Raw genomic sequence first — 21,030 nt, 5'->3', positions numbered from 1 at the left:
TGTTCCTTCTACTGGACAAAAGAAAATATTATTTCCCACAGTACTCTTGGAATTTTATATTAGAAGGAAAAAAAAAAATCAAACTCTCAAATCTAAGGTTACGTCTTTTTGTATATGGTACAGTATTTGCCATGATTTAAAGACAGTAACTTAAGTAAGTTGTTTATTGTTCTACAAAAATTAAAGTTTGCTCTTTTTGTGATAGCATTAAAATTCCCAAAGGAATTTTGTATCCATGAAATATTTTTGATCGTGTGCTGACTTCCTCTTATGACATGTGTGAACTCGCTATGGCAAATAAAACAGTTCTTTTGCTTTTAACTTTTAAAACATATATTAATGACACCCCTTCGATATATTTCTGATAGATCAGTAGTCTGGCTTGTTCAGTAGGGCACACTGTGATTATTATATGAAAACAGTTTTGCAGAAGAAGGAAGTAGACGTTACCAATTTACCGTTTCAGCCAAAATTGTAACAAGAGTAGAAAAATAGAGTACTATTAAAAAGAAGGATGGTTGCTGTAGTTACTTGCAGCCCCAGGGCTGGTTCCCAGGTGTCCCTCTGCCCTGCTGGAGACAGAAGCCCGGTGGGACATAAGCAGTGTGGATTGTAGCCAGGAGCTGAGGAGTAAAATAAAATAAAATTCCCCTTTCTTTGTTGTGGAGAGGTATGATCAAAGTAACTGTGTGTGTTTCTTTCTGTATCTTTCCTGGCTGTGTTGTTTGGTTTTTTTTACAAGGCTCCTCCAGTGGTTTAAATGAGCAAGGCTGTCATCTGTCACCTTGCAATTTTTTGTCTCACGTAAAAACCTTTCGGCCCTGAAAGATCTGTGTCCTGCTGGGAAGACATGCTCTTACTGGGAAATGTGGCTTTAATGTTGCTTAAGGTAACAGAATAACACTGTCTAGAATAACATCATTTCACCTTAGCTTTCCATGCTCAGAAAAAAATCAGCAATTCCTGTAAGTCCTGCTAGCAGCTGAGGAACAGCTTCCTGCAGGTGCATTTAAGTTTTGTAATGACTAGCACACCTCAGGCTAACCTCTCTTTTGCCCCACCTCTTGGTCAAAAACTGTGATTTTACGTCTCGTGGAGCTGCGTAATTATCATTGAGTAAAGTTTCCTCTGAGGGTATGGATGGTGGCTGGTGATTTATTTCACAGATTCCTGATACAGTAAAATGGGAAAGGTGAACAGGTGCTGCAGATGCATCAGGATGCTCCAGCAGCTGTGACACAGATCCCAGCAGTGGTGGTAAACAGAGACTGGAAAGGGGCAATGCTTCTACTGTGGAGAAAACCTAGTGCTTCTGATGTCAGAACGTGAAATGTGTGCTGTTGTGTGGCGAAAAAATTGTAGGTTTTTATGAAAGCATACCTGGCCTTTACCTTAAACCTTGAGTGCATCATCGAGGAGGGGGAAGGTTTTTGTCTCTCATCCTTTTGCATTCATTCCACAAACCAAATTTGAAGTTAATTACCACTCGATAGTTTATATTAGTGTCATCCCGGTTATTTCAGTGATCCTACAACAGCTTAGCCTAAAAAGGAATATTAAAAATCTCTTTTTATATAAATAGAAGCTGTTCATTTGTTAAAGTTGTAGGATTTTTCACGTGAATTTACGTTGCTTTTATTGTATGGATGTTTCTCTGGCCATATTAAGCAATTATTGTTTTCCGAATGATGAGAAGGTCCTCTGTTACACTTTTGTGTTGAGTGTTGATACTTATCTGTCTCAGGGAATATTTTCTGACTCACTGTATTCATTATTCTTGAAAAGCAGCAGTAAGTTTCTTTGTTGTGAGTTAATGTCTGTTCACCTTTGCATGAGAGTGAGAAAAGAGGAATGGTTCTTGATGTTACTAATGATTTTTAAATCTTACTTAGGTGTTTCTGCCTTTCTATTAATTCATCAATCAAGTGCAAGCTGCCTTGGACATAATTCAAAGTAACGTCAGGACAATATTTCAGATTTTTTAAAATCCAAACAATTTATGAATTCATTGCAGGTCTCTGCAGGTTCTTATGGAACCTGAAAATATGTATCCCTGAAAACGTCTGGTGGTGTCTATAGTAAAAGCAGAATAAACCTTTAAAGAACTGTCATTTTAAATTTTTGTTAAAAAACCCTATCGGGATGATAGGAGGAACATATGCGTGTCCCACCAGTAGATTTCTTACTAATATTCGTAACATTGAGAATGGGGGCCTGGTTAGTTTCAGCTCAGAGCCTTGAATGTCAAAATTAAGGTCTTGACTGTAACTCTTTGGGTATGTATTTAAGGCAAGCCATTCTCAGTACGCTCACATAGACTGGGAGAAGCAGGGGAGATGGGTTGTTTGTATCTCAATTGGCAATTTTTATGTTGTTTTCTCTGATGGTTCCTCACTTTGTGATTTATTTCCCAGCCCAGGATCTTCTGATGTGCTTGTAAAATCTGATTTATGTAAGCATAAGACAGAAGAGGAAACAGGAATGTACATTAAAAGGTTTACAAACCCAAACGTGCCACTAATGATGTTAGGCACGAGGGCTGAAGTTCTGAGAAGAGCTTTTCTGCGCTGAGATCTCAGAAGCAAGTGGTGCGACTGGGGGCCTGGACCCCACGCTGCCCTGGGGAGAGCAGGGGATGATGCTCTTCATGTCTCCCACACTGCTGAGCGCTTCCATCTTGGCAGAGGACATGTTACCCACTGAAGTGTTCTCTGTCGCGTTTTATTTATTTGATGAAGTATGGATTTGATTAGTCATTGGTTTGACATTGGTGTGTATCAAGTCCATTACATCATAAAAGCATGTGTCTTTAAATAAGAATGAACATTGGTTTTGCAAAGATGAGATCCTTTCATCTTTGCTTATGTTGTCTTGTGCTTTTTTTTTTTTTTTGCCCTATACGTCTCTGGAGTCAGTGGATCTGCTTGCAGAGTAAGGGTCTGTTAGACTGGATAAGGACAGTAGATTTCAATCCCAGTTGCAGGTATGGTTATTATTGCACTTGAGTAAAGCTAGATATGGAATACAGCTCCTCAGGGTTCAGTAGCTATTTCTAGTCTTTGAAAAATGATAAATAGCTGCCAGCTAGATGGATGATAAATCAGGAAAATGATAAATACTTTCTAATAAGCCCCTTTTCTCAGTGAGGGTTTACACAGTAGGCTCAATTCTAAACATCTGAGTAATGTACAGAATTGTAATCAAAAGTGATGTATATTTTGATATCAAGAGTAAGCTGTGCAAATTACAGTTTACGTTTGTTCATTCTAGTCATTCAATGAAGCAAAATTAAAAAAATAAAGAAAATAATTGTTGTCTCAATTTGATTTATTCTGACTACTTCGGGTTTCCCCCAGGGTGTATTTAGAAGAAAGAAGAGTCTGAAAATAATCTCCTAAATATCTTAAATATAACTCAACATGAAAGTTGATCCATGTGTCCTGCTTTGAATCATGCAGTAATCTCAATATAATGTGTTATTTGCAGCAAGAAAAAACAAAATGTTATTTGCGCTATAGAACAAAATAACTTTTTTTTTTCTCATGCAACTTTCTAATGATATTTAGAAGTAGTGAAATAACCAGTAGGTGATTTTCAAGGTATTTGGTATAGCCTCAGCACAATTCTTTATTCCCAAATGACTACATAAAGTATGAGATAAAGAAAACACTTGTTACTAGAGAAAGACAAATGCAGTATTCAACTTGTGGGGTTTTTTTTTTTTCCCTCTACCTCACAGGACATTAATGTATGTATCCTTGAAAACTACCCTGAATGTTCCAATCCCAGGTTATTTTACATCATACCATATTTCTGTGGACAGCATCCAAGATGCAGGTAAATATGTACAAGGTATCCCAGTTTGTTCAGCAATAGCTATTGCCAATATTTTGTCAAAAACCGATAATAAAGAGGCAACAGTTATTTGAAGTACAAGAGAAAAGTGTAAGCACAACGTAGTGCTGTATGTGGTAACTGCACACATATATTTTGGAGTAAGGAGGATAATGCAAATGTAGGACTATTCTTTTTTTCTTGATTTAATACTTGAATAATTCATCAAATCTGGATATATTTACATGAATTTTTCTTGTCTGGGTTGGCAAAGTGAGAATGGCAGTAACCGTATATGCTCCTTACTCAGTTTACCTGCACTGTAATTCTGTAATACATGTTTTAGCTCTGCTCAGCTGCTTGTATCAGGCCTATATCTGAGGAACGCTGGGTTTCTATGTCCATGTAAGAAATAGTAATCATACTTAAATCTATGTAAAGTGCAGCATTCTACTGCGGTAATTGACAGGGTGGGAAACAGGCCGGTAGCCTTCTGTGTGGTATTCACTGGGTAACAGCAAGCAGTGTGGTTGCTCATAGAAGTTCTCCTGATGTTGTTCAGGAATGCTGCCACCCCTTAGCACCCTTCGTCACTCGGGGAAGTCATTTCTCCCATGAAATGGGTCGTGCTTCCAAGTCAAAATACAGGAGTTCGCAAGTTTGAGCTTATAAATAACTTGGTGAACGATATCTTCAGAACAGAGTACTTCCACACAGTCATTAATCTCCTTTTAATGTGATCATGTTTTTACATGCAAAACCAATACTAGATGTTGTGCAGAAAAGCTCGGTAAGCCACTCAGGTTTGGTAGTGGGGGTTTTATGTTCTGTTAGAAGTACAGCGCTGAATAATTTTTTATTCAGTTGTGTTCTTGGATTGAATTTCTGAAATAAATGCATATTTAAACTTTATTTTTCCTCTTCTCCCTCTCTCTCCCTCCATTAATTTCATACAGGGAGCCTGGTGAATGGGCCCTTGAAAGAGCAAAGCTGAACGTTAATGAAAATTTTCTGCTTGTGGGCATTCTGGAGGAGCTGGAGGATGTGCTGCTTTTATTAGAAAGATTCTTACCTCATTATTTCAAGGATGTGCTTAGCATCTACAAAAACCCAGGTAACTTTTTCCATTAAAGAGCTATTCTTATAGAAGCTTCGACAAAATCTGCGTGGTTGCTGAAAGGTGTATATTTATGTCTTGTTCAGTCAATGAAGAGATTTATCTGCCTTTTAGAGAGCAGGTTTGATTGATGGGGAAGGGTTCATGCTCTGCTTTTATTCTTAATGTTACTGTGTGGTTTTCATTCCTGGGCAAGCACTTGGTGCTCCAGTGATCTTGCTACATGCCAGAAAGCTTCCCATTTACTGCTAGAATAGCTTTTTCTTCTTTTAATTGTCATACTCAGCTCTCAAATAATACTGATAAAATATTCTCAAAATGGTTTCAGCAATATCTACTTAAGTAAACCTTCAAGAAATGGTTTGGGGAGCTGCAGGCTTTGGAGGTTCTCCCCTACTAGGATATTTATTTTCCCTCAACCTTGACTAAGAGTTGAAATGAAATGAACCTTCAGTTAAACTGAGTTTAGGTAAAGTACAAATAAGAACACATATTTACAGCATTTTAAGTACAAAGCATGCTGAGGAAAAAGACTTAGGAGACTTGAGTAGAGAAATGAAAACAGCACTTAATCTACCCCTTCATTTGTTCCCCATGGTCAATCTGAAAAGGTTCTCTCTTCTCTGCGTCAGTCCATCACTCCCAATGCTTATTTATTGCTAACTTCTTTAGAAGAGAGTCTTGTGTCATATGCCTAAACCAAGAAATATGATGCTTCTATGGGGCTGTGCATGTCACTCCGGCAGAACTGATTTCCTGCTTACATTTGACTGGGACATCAACATCGTATGAACCAAGGAGGGGTAGATTCTCCCTTCTTATTTGATGATTCAGTTGCATTCATGTCAGTGGGAAATGCCTACAGCCACTGAAACTTGTGTTTTGTACCAAGTTGTATATTAAAAACACATGGATCAAAATTTGAGTATGTTTGTAATGCATGCAGCTGATGGCTGGCTTTTGACTGAGAGCAGCTATCACAGTAATCAGTCACTTTGGAGAAATTATGGTTTTCTCTCCATAACTAGGAATTATGGGTGACTGTCCACCAATCCCTGCTTCCAGGATGCATCTTTGAAAATTTTGGATTTAGCAATGATACAGATATTACAGGGAAAGTGTAGCATTCCTCCTCTGAACAGGATTTTCAGTGGGTCATTATCTACTTGCAATAAGGCAGTTAAGGTGGCTATTTAGAAAGTATGAGTGTTACTTTGTTGTGGTGCTATATCCAGCTATAGAGCTATTTTGCTCGATTACAGACAGGAAGAGAGCATGGTATGGTATTGACATAAGAGATCCAATTATGGATCAGTTATTTCTCTTTTCTTTGTAAATTAAAAAAATAAAAATACCTACATTTGTAGTATGTAGAAGTCTTCCAAAAGGTTTGCGCTGTTCAGTCTCCAGGGTTTTCCCATGTGAATGTTAGATGAGAGGGAGGCGGGGCATCAATAAAAGGATGGTCTCTCTGCAATGAGCAGACTTTTCTTGGGGAATCTATAGGACTTCCTCAGCTGTTCTATGCACCATATATTTTCACTTCTCTTACAATGGGGGAGGCTAAGAAACAGCACACAGGCTCTCGGTTTTTATCAGGGTGCCCTAGAAATCATCAGGTGTGAAACAAGCAATCTCTCAGAACCTTTAAGTGCTGGATAACCTTTCTCTTCTCTGTGTATATTCCAGTATCTGGGGAGATTTGATGTCCTATTTCAGAACAGTGATTTCCTCTGGGATTTCATGTGTAAGACTGATCTTGTGTCATGTCTGAAGACTCATCTCTTTCCTTTAGTATTCCCCATGAGGATTAAACTTTTGTTTTATTTTTCCCATTCACTTTTTGACAAGGAATTTTTCTGTTTAGAAAGGAAACAGTTTCCTTGTGTTAACTCTCTCCTCCTCTTTTCATGCATGTGTATGTTTGGGATTTTTTTTCCAGTCATAATTATTTTCAGGTTATTTCTGAGTTCGTGCTAACACTTACAAAAAACTTAGGAGATTCAGACAGAAAGAAAAAAAAATTATTAAAAAATCCAAGTGCTGTGTAAGATATCCTATATCATTCTCCTCTGGGCACCTTAGACCTGATCTGCAACACCCTCTGCTGTTGCATCGTAAAAATCATAGAATCATAGAATCATAGAATGGTTAGGGCTGGAAGGGACCTTCAAAGGTCATCTAGTCCAACCCCCCTGCAACAAACAGGGATATCTCCAACTAGATCAGGTTGCTCAGGGCCTTGTCCAACCTGGCCTTGAACATCTCCAGGGATGGAGCATCCACCACCTCTCTGGGCAACCTGTTCCAGTGTTCTACCACTCTCATAGTAAAAAATTTTTTCCTAATATCCAACCTGAACCTACCTCCCTCTATTTTAAAACCATTACCCCTTGTCCTATCATAACTGGCCCTCCTGAACAGCCTCTCCCCATCTTTCCTGTAGGCCCCCTTGAGGTACTGGAAGACCGCTATAAGGTCACCCCGGAGCCTCCTCTTCTCCAGGCTGAACAGCCCCAACTCTTTCAGCCTGTCCTCATAGGAAAGGTGCTCCAGCCCTCTTATCATCTTCGTGGCCCTCCTCTGGACCCTCTCCAACTGGTCCATGTCCTTCTTATGTTGGGGGCTCCAGAACTGGACGCAGTACTCCAAGTGAGGTCTCACAAGGGCAGAGTAGAGGGGGAGAATCACCTCCCTCGACCTGCTGGCCACACTCCTCTTGATGCAGCCCAGGACGCGGTTGGCCTTCTGGGCCGCAAGAGCACATTGCCGGCTCATATTGAGCTTCTCGTCCACCAGTACTCCCAAGTCCTTCTCCTCAGGGCTGCTCTCGATCCAATCACCACCCAGTCTGTATTTATGCCTGGGATTGCCACGACCCAGATGTAGGACCTTGCATTTGGCCTGGTTAAACTTCATGAGGTTGGTACGGGCCCACCTCTCCAGCCTGTCAAGGTCCCTCTGGATGGCATCCCTCCCTTCCAGCGTGTCAACGGCACCACACAGCTTGGTGTCATCGGCGAACTTGCTGAGGGTGCACTCCATGCCACTGTCCACGTCACCGACAAAGATGTTGAAGAGGGTCGGGCCCAACACGGACCCCTGAGGGACGCCACTCGTGACTGGTCTCCACTTGGACATTGAGCCGTTGACCACTACTCTCTGAGTGCGGCCATTGAGCCAATTCCTTATCCACCGAGTGGTCCATCCATCAAACCCATGACTCTCTAATTTAGAGAGAAGAATGTCGTGCGGGACAGTGTCAAAAGCTTTGCACAAGTCCAGGTAGATGACATCCATTGGTCGACCCTTGTCCACCGATGCTGTCACCCCATCGTAAAAGGCCACCAAGTTGGTCAGGCACGATCTGCCTTTGGTGAAGCCATGTTGGCTGTCACCCACCACCTCCTTGCTCTCCATGTGCCTTAGCATGGTAAAGTGCTGGGAAGAAGAGATGTTACTTTGCCCAGCTGTGTGGTGATCCCACAAAGCAGCAGATACTTTGGGCCAGAACTGACCTTTTGTTGCAACTAACACTTGCAGATTAAATCTATACAGTTTACAGTTTTGTCTGCTGACCTGTTGCTCCACCTGAGATACTCTTATGACAGTCTTTCCTTTTCCTGTATAAAGAAAGTAAAGCTTTTCCAGAACTTTTATCAGTTTAATATATTGAGATGAGAGTAAAGACAGTAAAAGACGGTGCACTGAAAGGTGATTTGCTTCCAGGTCAGTGAATCTCTGCACCGAAGTCCACTCCAATAAGCAGTTCTGGATTAGACACAATTCAAAAACTGTGTTTGTAGAACTGCTTAGAAATGGAAAGTAACTGCAGGAAGGCAATTTCCGTCCAGTGTTGCTTTAGTGGATTGCGTAGCTTAAAAAGCAGAGTGGGAAATTGGTGATTGCTGTCCCACCAATATCATAATCTAAACCAAATTAAAACACCTACCTTTTGCTTTAGAAAGCAAACTGCTGGATTTTTTCAAACCCATAAATTCACAGGTGAATTTATGATACATCTGTGGGGGTTCTGGGTTAAACCCCTTCTTCTTCCCAAAGTTGGGACCCTCCCTCATTACACGTGCTTTGGTAGGTACCAGATTACTACAGCTCCCATCCAAGCAAGCTTCTTGTTATTGGGAACCTTCAGTAAAGGCTGATGCTAATAGAAATAAGGAAATCTGGAAACTTTTTCTCATCTCTGTTTCTTTTAACCATGCAAGCCATATTCAATCTTTGTTTCTTCTGTATTTATAGTAAAATTTCTCATCTGAGACAGCATATAACAACATTTATTAAGGAACTCTTGTTCAGTGTCCTCCTCCTAGCTAGAAGACAAAGTCTGTAGCCTTTTTACCTTCAAAAATACTTTGCTGCTATTGTTCTGAAGCAGAAGATCAGTAAAACTGTGGCTCTATCGATCAGATAGATAGTGGGACATTTACATCAGAGAGCATAGAAATGTGAGTGTGGGTATGTAATGACATACATGGCGTATGTAATGACACAGATAACTGCTTACTGCAATATGACTTGAGTGCTTTTGTCAGTGATGCTAATGATTTGTTTTACATAGGCTGGCAGAAGGAAATTGGGAAGAAAGGTAAAATGTAAAAAAATTAAAGAGAGTGAAATGCAGTTGACTTGTTGAGACGTTATTACTAACAGTTGGTTATTGAGACTTTTAATATATTTTGCATGCCAGCTGCTGTTTATTTGTTCTGTGCCAGCTTTTTCTTTTCTTTTTGACAGTATGACATTTTGAAATGCACACCAATTTTTCTCAAATTTCTTGAGTTTAAAAAAGTTCAGAATTCTGCATGACAGGAAATTTTAGTGTCAGAGGACACTAGGAAGATAATTTTCTTCATTGCCTTAATAAAAACGTTGCCTTCAGCTAATCCATATGCCAAATATTTTGACTTGCGTGCATTATAACAATGTGCAACAAAATATGAAAGCTCCTTGTGGTGCTGAACTTTTCATTGGAACCTATCTGGTTTTATCCTGTAAAATACTGTAGCCCTATAGGCTTCCTGTTTTTCTCCTTTTCCACTCTCTCCTTGAAATTAAATATTTTCTTAATGTTGACACCAAGTCAAGAATTGCAAAAGGACTTTTTTGATTCCTGTCTTGTCCAAAGTGACACACTCTTCTTGCCTTGACAGCCAGAGCTGCCTTGACAAGAGATCAAAAGAGGCAAGGAACAGGGGGGGGTTGGTCCTGGAATAGATAGATGATTGATAGATGGGTAGAATATATTAAAAATATATATATTACTGTGTTTACTAGATTTCTTTGCTAACACAGTAAAATTTCCTCAAAATATTGTCTTTTTTCCCCAGCGTTGGAACAGGTAGGGTCCAGTTGCAGAGCCTTGGAGTATATTTACTTCACAATTTGGAAGTATTCCTTAACTCTTTGAAAGGCTTGAAATAGTTATAGCATAACTTTGCAGGTAAAATCTCCCCTTGCTCTCAAGAGCACAACCGAAGGAAAAATAATTGGTCAGTCTGGTTCATTTTTGCTGGCTGTAGCTCACTTCTGTAGCCTGGCTGGTAGCCAGAAAGCAGAGAATACTTACACAGTTTCTTTTGAAATGGGCATGTGTGAGTTTTGTGGCTTTGGTGGTTCTAAGAGGCAAAAAATACGCACTATACACAGCAAATCATAGAATTTTCTTCTGCCTTGTCAACTTCTGTGGCATTCGGTGAAAGTTAACAGCATCTAATGTAAAAGAATAGGCAATAAAATGTTTTTTATCACTTCAGAAGTAGCCCATATCCTCTCACTTTTCTGCAGGAGTTCATAGATTTTGACATCAGAAGCCCTATGAAAACACTTCTTCCCAATACCAGAAAAAAAATCTTTGTTTCTTGAAAGTTATGTTTGGAGTGGAGAATGTGTAGACCTTACCCTAAAGCAAGAAGACTGACTTAAGCTTTTCAAACAGTGAATTTTATTGAGTGCAATGAAATTACTCATGCTGTCAGCTGGAAGAAAATATGTTGTTCAGGTAAACTGTAAAATGCAATACAAATGTGATTCTCCTTAAGAATCACATTTACAGGGAATGTAAATGTGATTCTTCTCCTTAAGAATCACATTTACAGGGAATGTTTTTAACTGTAGCAGTAGCATTATCCAGGGTAATATAAACTTGCTGATTTTTTAGATCGATTCTGTTCATGAATACTTACGACAGTGTCTTGATGCTTTCTGTTTATAAGCTTCCCCTTCTCTTTAAACCCAGCAAGGAGGGAGGTGCTGCCATTTATCATTATTGCAAGGCTGAGGTCTTGTGAGGCAGATGGTGAAGCATTTTTTTATGGTATTAGGAAATGGGTGGGATCAGTCCTAGAAGCCTTTACACCGTGCTGAAGATTGCTGTGGCAGGGCGGCACTGAAGGTGGGACATGCCTTCAGATGGTTCCTGTGCTGGAAGTGGAAAAGAGCGTTTTCCCACTCCTTGTCAAAATGAAACTCTTTGCAAGTGAAGGCGGCTGAGAGAGGCTTTTATTTCTTTCCTTATCTCCTCTTCCAGGCCATCACTTTTTTTAGCAGTGCTCCCTGTAGTCTGATACCTTCAGTACTAAATTCTTGTGGCAGCCTTTCTCCCACACTGTTCTTAGGCTGCTCTAGCACGATATGAATGCTATGCATTTGGAAATTTTCAGGAACTGAGAGTCGTTGCTGGAAGAGTTGCTGTGATGTGAAGAAAGCAAAGGGAGGGAGGGAAGATCCCACTCTTTGTTTTTTTTCCTCTGAGGAACTGGAATGGATGTCTTTGCAGGCACAACCTCCAAGAGCATAAGCTCTGCATAAGAAATGTTGAAGTGTGATGGAAGGAGTTAGTGCTTTTTGTGCAGTGTCCTTAAATAGTGATCATCTTATATTCTGCCTTTGTTCGGAACAAAATGAAAGTAATGAAAAAATTAGGACAAGCGATCTGCAGCTTCTAATAGTCTGACTGCTTCTCATGAGCCATACTTTCTGGAGAGAGTTGTGACTGGTATGTGGAAAGGGAATATATTGGTTCATCTCTTGTGCACAAATGCACAACTTTTCTTTCTCCTACAAGCATCTGCTCTCATGATGTGAGAGTAGAAGCAACTTGGATCAGATTCAATTAAAATTGAGATAATTTTTTTTTTTGCATCGCTTTTATGCATCTGCTACATTCTTAAAACAGAATTTGAGAAAACTTTGAGCACATTCAAATGTTCAAAAACTTTGGAGACTTCAAACATGCTGTCTTTTCTTTTGCCTCACACTCTAAACCAGTTTTGCGCTTTCCCTAAATAATACTCTCAATAGAAATCACTGTGTATGAAAGTTTTCTACAGAAGAGGAAAACTCTAAATTTTGTGTGGAGGTAAAACATGAGGTTGGACTTGAGAAGTAACTAACAGTGTAACATTTCCGTGCCACGTTCCCATGCGTTATGTGAAGCAAAATAACTGTATGTATGACTTAAAAAGTTTTGTCCAGAAGGTGGTGTAATCTGCCTACTTTTTCAGGACTTTCAGGGGACTTGAACGCTGTGCCAGTGGTTATAGCACATGTGAATTTACATTCTGCCTGGGTGGCGTTTTCTTCTTTATCACCCAACATCCTGTCCTGAAAATAGAAAATAAAAATAGGAAATGTGAACAAACTGTTCCTTTCTTCTCCCTCTGAAGTCTGAACTTTACAAATTATTTAGAAGAATGCTCTAAACCAATGTGTATGCTAAAGGCATTAAGCTCTAGGAAGAGTGTTTAATTTTATTTTTGTTTTTTGTATTGTAAAACAAATCCTAGTTCTCTGTATGCAAGAAAGGCAGGAAAGAGGAAGAGTCACAGTGCATATCCCTGTGGACATTTGTTCCCAATTAGGTTGATAGCATCTAGGACATTCTGCACATATGATTTACTCCTTGGTTTGTTTTATAAAGCTGAAGGTAATACCAAAAGCTGTAGATACATTATTTAGCTCTTCAGCAATGAAAATACAAGGTTTGGAGAATAGATACGAAACCAGACTGCCTGATCTGGGATGCCTCAAAGTTATTGGATGCACCAATCAGTTATAAGCACAATCAGCGGAAGTACCATTTCCTTTTCCAATTCCATAAAAGGAAAATATGTTGTTTTCTGTCTTTCAGAGCTTTCAAATGTTGTGAATAAACTATGCAGTTTTAAGAATAGAATCATAGAATCATTTAGGTTGGAAGATCCCTTGAAGATCATCAAGCCCAAACCTTAGCCTAACACTGCCAAGTCCACCACTAAACTATGGCCCTAAGCGCCACATCTACATGTCTTTTAAGTACTTCCAGGGATGGTGACTCAACCGCTTCCCTGGGCAGCCTGTTCCAATGCTTGACAACTCTTTCTGTGAAGAAATTTTTGCCTAATATCCAATCTAAACTTCCCTTGGTGCGACTTGAGGCCATTTCCTCTCGTCCTGTTGCTTGTTTACTTGGGAGAAGAGACCAACACTCACCTTACTACAGCCTCCTTTCAGGTAGTTGTAGAGAGTGGTAAGGTCTCCCCTCAGCCTCCTTTTCTCCAGGTTAAACAACCGCAGTTCCCTCAGCAGCTTCTCATAGGACTTGTGCTCTAGATCCTTCACCATCTTCGTTCCCCTTCTTTGGACACGCTCCAGCACCTCAATGTCTTTTGTGTAGTGAGGGGCCCAAAACTGAACACAGTATTTGAGGTGCAGCTTCACCAGTGCCGAGTACAGGGGGACAATCACTTTTCTAGTCCTGCTGGCCACACTACTTCTGATACAAGCCGGGATGCTGTTGGCCACCTTGGCCATCTGGCCACACTGCTGGCTCATATTCAGCTGGCTGTCGACCAAAACCCCTAGGTCCTTTTCTGCCAGACAGCTTTCCAGCCGCTCTTCACCAAGCCTATAGTGGAGATCCAAATGCAGGGCCTGACACTGAGCCTTGTAGAACCGCATACAATTGGTCTTGACGCATTGATCCAGCCTGTTCAGATCCCTCTACAGACCCTTCCTACCCTCAAGCAGATCAACACTCCCACCCAACATGATGTCGTCTGCAAACGTACTGAGGATGCACTCAATCACCTCATCAGATCATTGATAAAAGATATTAAACAGAACTGGCCCTGATACGGAGCCCTGGGGAACACCACTTGTGACCAGCCGCCAACCGGATTTAACTCCATTTACCACAACTCATTGGACTCACACTTGCCATCTGGGTCGTGGCAATCCCAGGCACAAATACAGACTGGGTGGTGAATGGATCGAGAGCAGCCCTGAGGAGAAGGACTTGGGAGTACTGGTGGACGAGAAGCTCAATATGAGCCGGCAATGTGCTCTTGCGGCCCAGAAGGCCAACCGTGTCCTGGGCTGCATCAAGAGGAGCGTGGCCAGCAGGTCAAGAGAGGTGATTCTCCCCCTCTACTCTGCCCTCGTGAGACCTCACCTGGAGTACTGTGTCCAGTTCTGGAGCCTCCAACATAAGAAGGACATGGACCAGTTGGAGAGGGTCCAGAGGAGGGCCACGAAGATGATAAGAGGGCTGGAGCACCTTTCCTATGAGGACAGGCTGAAAGAGTTGGGGCTGTTCAGCCTGGAGAAGAGGAGGCTCCGGGGTGACCTTATAGCAGTCTTCCAGTACCTCAAGGGGGCCTACAAGAAAGATGGGGAGAGGCTGTTCAGGAGGGCCTGTTGTGATAGGACAAGGGGTAATGGTTTTAAAATCGAGGGAGGTAGATTCAGATTGGACATTAGGAAAAATTTTTTACCATGAGAGTTGTAGAACACTGGAACAGGTTGCCCAGAGAGGTGGTGGATGCCTGGAGACGTTCAAGGCCAGGTTGGACGAGGCCCTGAGCAACCTGATCTAGTTGGAGATATCCCTGTTCCTTGCAGGGGGGTTGGACTAGATGACCTTTGAAGGTCCCTTCCAGCCCTAACCATTCTATGATTCTATGACTCGGCCATCCAGCCAGTTTTTTACCCAGCGAACCATACGCCCAGCATATAGGAGTTCTTGGAAGGATTTGATCACTTCTGGGCTTTCTCAGGACTCTGTGTTTTTCAAAAGATCTGATAGGTCTTTGGAAGATTTGTCTCAGAAGCTTCTCTGTGGCAAGTTCTGCAGCAAAGATTGGCGACTCATAACAGCTGCGGTTCTTGTTCTGCTGAGGAAGGTGAAGCTGCTCCAGACTATGTGTGTGTGTTGCATGAGAGGCATAACTGTGGCACCAAAAGATTTATCCAAGATAGTATCAGTCTCATTGCTAAAATATGAGCAACAGCAAAGGTGTGGCAAGAGAGTTTGGTGTGGCTTTCCAAGACCACATGGAGCTTGTATGCACCCAGGTTCAAGTCTGCTGTATGTACTGTTCCCTGCTAGCGTGTACTTGTTAGATTGGAATTACCTCGTACATGCATGGTTTCGCAGCAGAGCATTTGCCTATAAATACATCTTGAGGCCTAAAATGAATGGTGCATTTTGTAGCTGACAGCCTGACATGACAATGACACTCACTCCAGGTAAATCAGCTCCCTGAGCTTACGGTACAGGGAAGTATGATTTACAGGTGCATCTACCAAACATGCTACTATGGTTCTGCTTTCTCCTACAGTTGAGTGGTTGACTTTGTAAGTACAGCAGCACCAACAATAATCACTTAGATCAGATGAGAAACTGACATATTTTATATTGACAAATTGGGATCGTGGGCATGGTTCATGAATGAGGAGGGCCAGTGTTGATCCACAGTGCCCTGCCCAGCGCTTCTGGCATTTGAGGAGGTTGGCCACCTTCCAGGTATCACCACTGAATATGTCAAAGAAAAATATGGTTTCTCTGTTTGCCAGTTAAAATGCAGATTTTTAAATCCTAATTTTAAGCTTGGATTTTCGTGGGAGTTGAATTTGTAAAAACTCTGCTTAGAATGAGTTGTAGTGGAAGGTGAAATCCATGTTCCCTTAAATAATCCTTTGAAAAACCTAGATCAAATGTTTCTCTTCTACAAAAGTTTCTGGACACGTGAGCTCATAGACTGGCTCTGACAATCTACAATGTATTGTAGAGATAGGCTAAGTATTTTCTCATTTTTCTGCAGTCTGCTACCTTTTTCCTGTTCCTCTCCACCATGTTCTTCATATTGCTGTTTCCCAACAACTGGCAAGGTCTTTACTTGAAACCAAACATGCTTTATTTTTTTGCATGCTCTTGCCTGAGCCTCTCTGTCATGAGTAGAGTTTCCCCTCTCTAAACTTTCTGTATAACGCATTTATACTTGTAGGATTATGAAGGCTGAGACTCCTTAATGGCATCGTCTTCATCTTTTAGTGCAATTCCAAAAGACTTCAGCCTCCAGATTTTGCATTTCATCCCACATCTTCATGATGCTTGCATTGTTTCAATTTCCTTTCATCAGATCTATTGATGGGCTGTCTGGTTTTGGACTAAACCCACACAGATGTAATTTCATACTTTGTTGCAGTAAAAACAAAACTTATTTGTGGTCTAAATCTCAAGGGACCAGTCAGCTAAGCCCTTGCATCCCACGTATCAAGGATTCGTGTGCATTTTTTCGTGTGTCAGGATATCATTTTGAAGGGTTGGTGCTGGTGTCTTTCAAGCAACTGTCATGTGTATCTAATGAGCATATCAGTCACTAGAGATGTTGCGGTTTATAACAGTGCTCTGGCTGTTCATTTGAGGTTGATTCCCTGATGCATCTTTTGAATGTTTCCTGTTCTTGGTATAACAAAATGAAAAACCCATGGACAAGCAGCTTTGTTAAAGCTCTGACACAGAGGGAAGGCTGCATTCGGTTACAGCATTAGCTATATCTCATAAATAATCCAGGGTCACTGATGACGAAATACCACAAACTTTAATGACAGACAATTAAAGCTTGCAACGACAGTTCATTCCTTCTTGAGTAACTTACTAAATAAAATCATAATACTATTTTAATCAGTAACATTCCAGCTGAACCTCTGTTGCTGCTTCTGCTTTTAAAATGGCATTTGAATAAAAATTATAGCAGTAACAGCTTATGTAAATTGCTTCTTTGACAACTTTGATCTCTCTTCAGGCAGCAGAAGGCATAGAGGAGGAGGTGAACAGCCGTTAAATCCCAGTTAATAGGTGTATTTCTGTTCCCAGCTGCAGCTTCAGTACATTTGCACAGGTCTTCATTTCACCTACGTGGAAACAAACAAGTTGCACAAGGTGACTGAGGCTGGAATCTGAAAAACTTTTGTTAATAATAGGACCAAAACAACTGAGAATTTAGCTCGATCGTCATTGTGTCCCACAGAATGTTTTCAAGGTCAGTGTTTGGGGAGGAACATCTTTTAATGAAAACTGAGCATATTTGGCATTGAAGACACAGGAACAATATGGAGCAGATCCCAGAGCTGACTATTCACTTTGCTTTTAGGAGCATAATCTTATTTTCAGTTTTAAAAGAAGGCTGTTGTATTTTTCCCTCAGGCTAATCGTAAGTCCTGCCCATTGTATCAGCAATAGAATAGGCTACAGGTTAAACTGATTATTCTTCTCCCTGAGGTATATTAAATTGTTCTTATCTCAACCCACGAGTCTCCTTACCTTTACCCCTCCAATTCTCTCCCCTGTCCCACTGAGGGCAGAGGAGGTGAGCGAGTGCCTGCCTGCTGGGCTAAAACCATGACAGGCATCCTGCAAGAGCAACGTGAGTACTGTGAGACAGTATCTTCGATGGTTCACAAATGTTTTGAAAAATACTGAAGGTGAAGTAACTACAGAAAATAAATCTAATTATAAAATAGCTTTTACCTATCATTTTTGTACAGTAGAGACGAGCAGCCATTCCTAAGGAATTACTTGGGTGTTCACATAAACATTGCCATTTAAACCCAAACTTTTACAGTGGTACAAATGAGCTGCTATAATAATTAAAATGCTGTAATAATTAAAATGAGGAAAACATGAAAGAGCATAAATTCTGACAAGGTAGGTGTGAAATTACAGCAAGGCACTTTCTGATGTGTTGCTTGCTAAAGGCATTAAAGCTACTACCAAAAGTTTTTTTTCAACCATATCAGAACTAGGTGGCCCACCAGAGAGTTGAGGAGAGGGTAACTGGGAGAGGTAGCAAGGAAGCATTCTCAGGGAAGACATGTCCCCAATGTACATCTGTAAATAGACCAGTTACTCCCAGAGAGCACACTGTATTGCACTCCAAGTCATCTTAAGACCACTGTTGTTACTGATAGAAAAGAAGGGAAAGAATTAATAGAATAAATTTCAGCAAAGTGCAAGGGTTGGCATTTGATTTCCAAGTTCTAAGAATTAAATGAAAGAAAGATAGTAACAGTATGGCTCTCAGCTCCTACACAGGTATTCTTTTGGTATGTCTCTCAGCCATCACTCCTGAGGGGATAATCTGCTCACTTGAGCATAGCTTCACACCATACCTGTGCTCTTTCCTCTGAGCCCTATTGCTATACCTGCCCTGGAGGCAGTTTGTAGTACTAGAGAGCTGACCCCTTGCTATTCCAAGAGTGAGTCGTTCTTGGAGTTTATGCTCCCTGCTTCCTTTCTTGGTTGGAATTTCCTAGCCTTTTTGATCCGTTCCTCTTGAAAACGTGCTCTCCAAGAGGTATAGCAAGAGAAGAGGTTTTTACTAAGTATAGGTAGGAAGATTCCTTTTTTCTTCTCTCATTCTGTTCTTGGAGTGGAATCACAAATTTACAAAAGTAGTAAGAGAGAGTGTCCTCCCACCGCTGCTCTCCAGGCTCATCTTCCCTGTCTCCTCTCTCTCTTCCAAATTACATTCCCATTGTGTTCTTTAATTAGTATCTTCTTTCCAGTTGGGCTGCTTTTTCTATCTCCAACATTTGCACAATTGTTACTGCACTTTATAAATCTCATCTTTTGAGTTGTACAGTTTGGACTCAATTTGAATAACTTTTCAGCTACTTGCAGATGCCGTCTATAATAGAGATAACAGATTTGGTGTTAGGGTGTGGTGTTTTTTTCTCCTCAGCTATCTTTCCTTCTTGGCAGTGTCAGTGCTGCTGTTAGAGCTAATATTCACCAAGGATCTCTTTGAAACTGAAATTGCTGACTCTGCAGTGTGTCCTGTCATTCAATCAGCAGCTATTTTGGAAGAATGGAAGGTAGTTAACATGACTCCAAGCTTTTAAAGGGCTGCAGTGGTCATCTGGACAGCAACATATGAAAGAACCCAATTTATGTACTGGTAGGAACTATAATAAATAGGATTAATAGAGAGTTGGGAAGAGTTAGTGTGGCGTTTGTAGAGCTTCACAAATCAACTAGTTCCTTAAAGAAGTCAGCAGGCACAGGGATATGAGATGGTACAGGTGTGATTTTCAGCAGAATGTCTGTCCAAAAGCGCTTTGAGAAAGTAAGTTGTCAGGATATGAGAAAGAATATTCTCCTGCAGAGTAAAATTGGTTAAAGAGGTAGATATTAACTGTTTGGTAGTCTCCCTTTACTTTAAACAAGCAGGGGAGTCCTGCAAGAACTATGCTCCAGCCTGGGATAGCTATTCTCTTAAAAAGATGAGACTGAGGTGAGAGAGGTCACTGCCAATATGAAATTACCAGGAAGCAACAAGAACAACACTGAAGTGTTTTACTAGTTGTAACAAAGCAACGCATTAAAATTCAGCTTATGCGCAGTTGAGGAGGTCCGTCCTTAGCACCCAGGACCACAGTCCACTGATGCTTTGGGTCCTGGCCTGCGTCCAGGTTGGTAGGAAAGTGCACAGATTGTCAGATGGGTGAGCATTTTTTTCTGCACAGGGAAGCAGTGCCCTTCAGATCGCCCTAGCCACTGGACAGCAACATTTCCATGGCAAAGAAATTTTTATGTGAAGTTAGATCAAGCCATGGCTCAGTTTTTCCAGATGGCGGAAAATGATGATGCAGGACAGAAGGGTTAAATCCTGGCTAGATCTCAAGTGCAGCTGAAGGAAAGACGTTCACATTTGAGGTGCTGCCTTAGCTGCAAAGCAGGGAGGTCATACAGCTGTAGTTCTGATCTACGTTTAATTGTACGTGATTCAGGAGCATCAGTACATACCTGCTCTTGCTCCAATTTATCCGTTCTCTTTCAAGTCTGTGTTCTGGGTAAGCAAAAGGTGGCCAGGATGACTGTGAAGCCAAACAAAGGTAATTTTCTGTAGAAACACCAGGCCTCGTTTGCCAGCTAGATTACTAGAGGAAGAAAGAAACTGTTGAGTTGGTCTCTGGTTTTCTAGCAGTGAGCAGCAGCTGTTTTGGTAGCAGTAGCAGCAGCTCATATAACAAATGTTTCACGATGAATGCAAACAAAAGCCAGCCCTGAAATTCCAGCTCCACTATGTACACATAAAACATAAAACCAGTTCAAAATAACTTAACTACTCAACTTAAGGGATTTTTTTCTCCCCCCTCCAAATAAATTCCATATGAGCATTAGTGTTTGGTCTGCTCGGTTCTCCAGGGCTCACCCAGAAAACATTTTTATCATACAGGCTAAGGGCAGAAAGTGAGCATAAAAACAGACCAGGAAAAAATATTTTTAAAAGAAGTGCACGTGCAAAGAGGTGTGTGGTTTGGGAGAAGGTTTTGAGAATGCCAAACATGCTTATTGGTTTGAAATTACTGCTGATGTTTGTGAATTGGCTGAATTCACTGGCCTCCAAAGTAGGTCTTGGAGGAATTCTTCATGCAATTTGCATGCACCTCCATGCAATTTGGTTTCTGAAGATGACTTGTGGTTTTCAAGGCATCTACGTGTTAGAAGAGTGTTTTGTCCTCTAGCATGAATGTCTTTCCAGATAGCTAGTGGGAGGATTTCTGGGGAATGCAAGTTGCTGATGAATGCATACTCAGGGGAAATGAGGATATTGAAGAGAAAGAAAAAAACAATAATTGGAGGCTTAGGAGGAATAGAAGAGCTGTCCAGGGGGCAGTGCCTTAAACTGTCATCTTCCTCCAATTGCTCAAGTTAAAACAAGAAGTAAACCCCAGCATATACCCATCCCTCCCTGCTTTGCTGCTTGCCGTTGCGTCTGTTGTCTGCCCACGCA

The 21,030-nt window shown here is 41.1% G+C and overlaps 1 protein-coding gene across 2 annotated transcripts in view; it reads left to right on the top strand.

Annotated features, from left to right (window-relative positions):
* The window catches only part of UST (uronyl 2-sulfotransferase), a 162,174-nt gene that overhangs the window by 123,868 nt on the left and 17,276 nt on the right, over nucleotides 1-21,030 (top strand). For both annotated transcript variants that reach the window (XM_086626476.1, XM_086626469.1), the window contains 2 exons: nucleotides 3,740-3,837; nucleotides 4,791-4,948. In XM_086626476.1, the coding sequence (XP_086482602.1) occupies nucleotides 3,740-3,837; nucleotides 4,791-4,948 (256 nt within the window). The remainder of the gene's footprint in view (nucleotides 1-3,739; nucleotides 3,838-4,790; nucleotides 4,949-21,030) is intronic.

The sequence above is a fragment of the Tauraco erythrolophus genome, chromosome 2 (assembly GCF_009769465.1).
Source record: "Tauraco erythrolophus isolate bTauEry1 chromosome 2, bTauEry1.pri, whole genome shotgun sequence".
Classification (NCBI taxonomy): domain Eukaryota; kingdom Metazoa; phylum Chordata; class Aves; order Musophagiformes; family Musophagidae; genus Tauraco; species Tauraco erythrolophus.
This window is presented reverse-complemented; position numbering and strand designations above follow the sequence as displayed.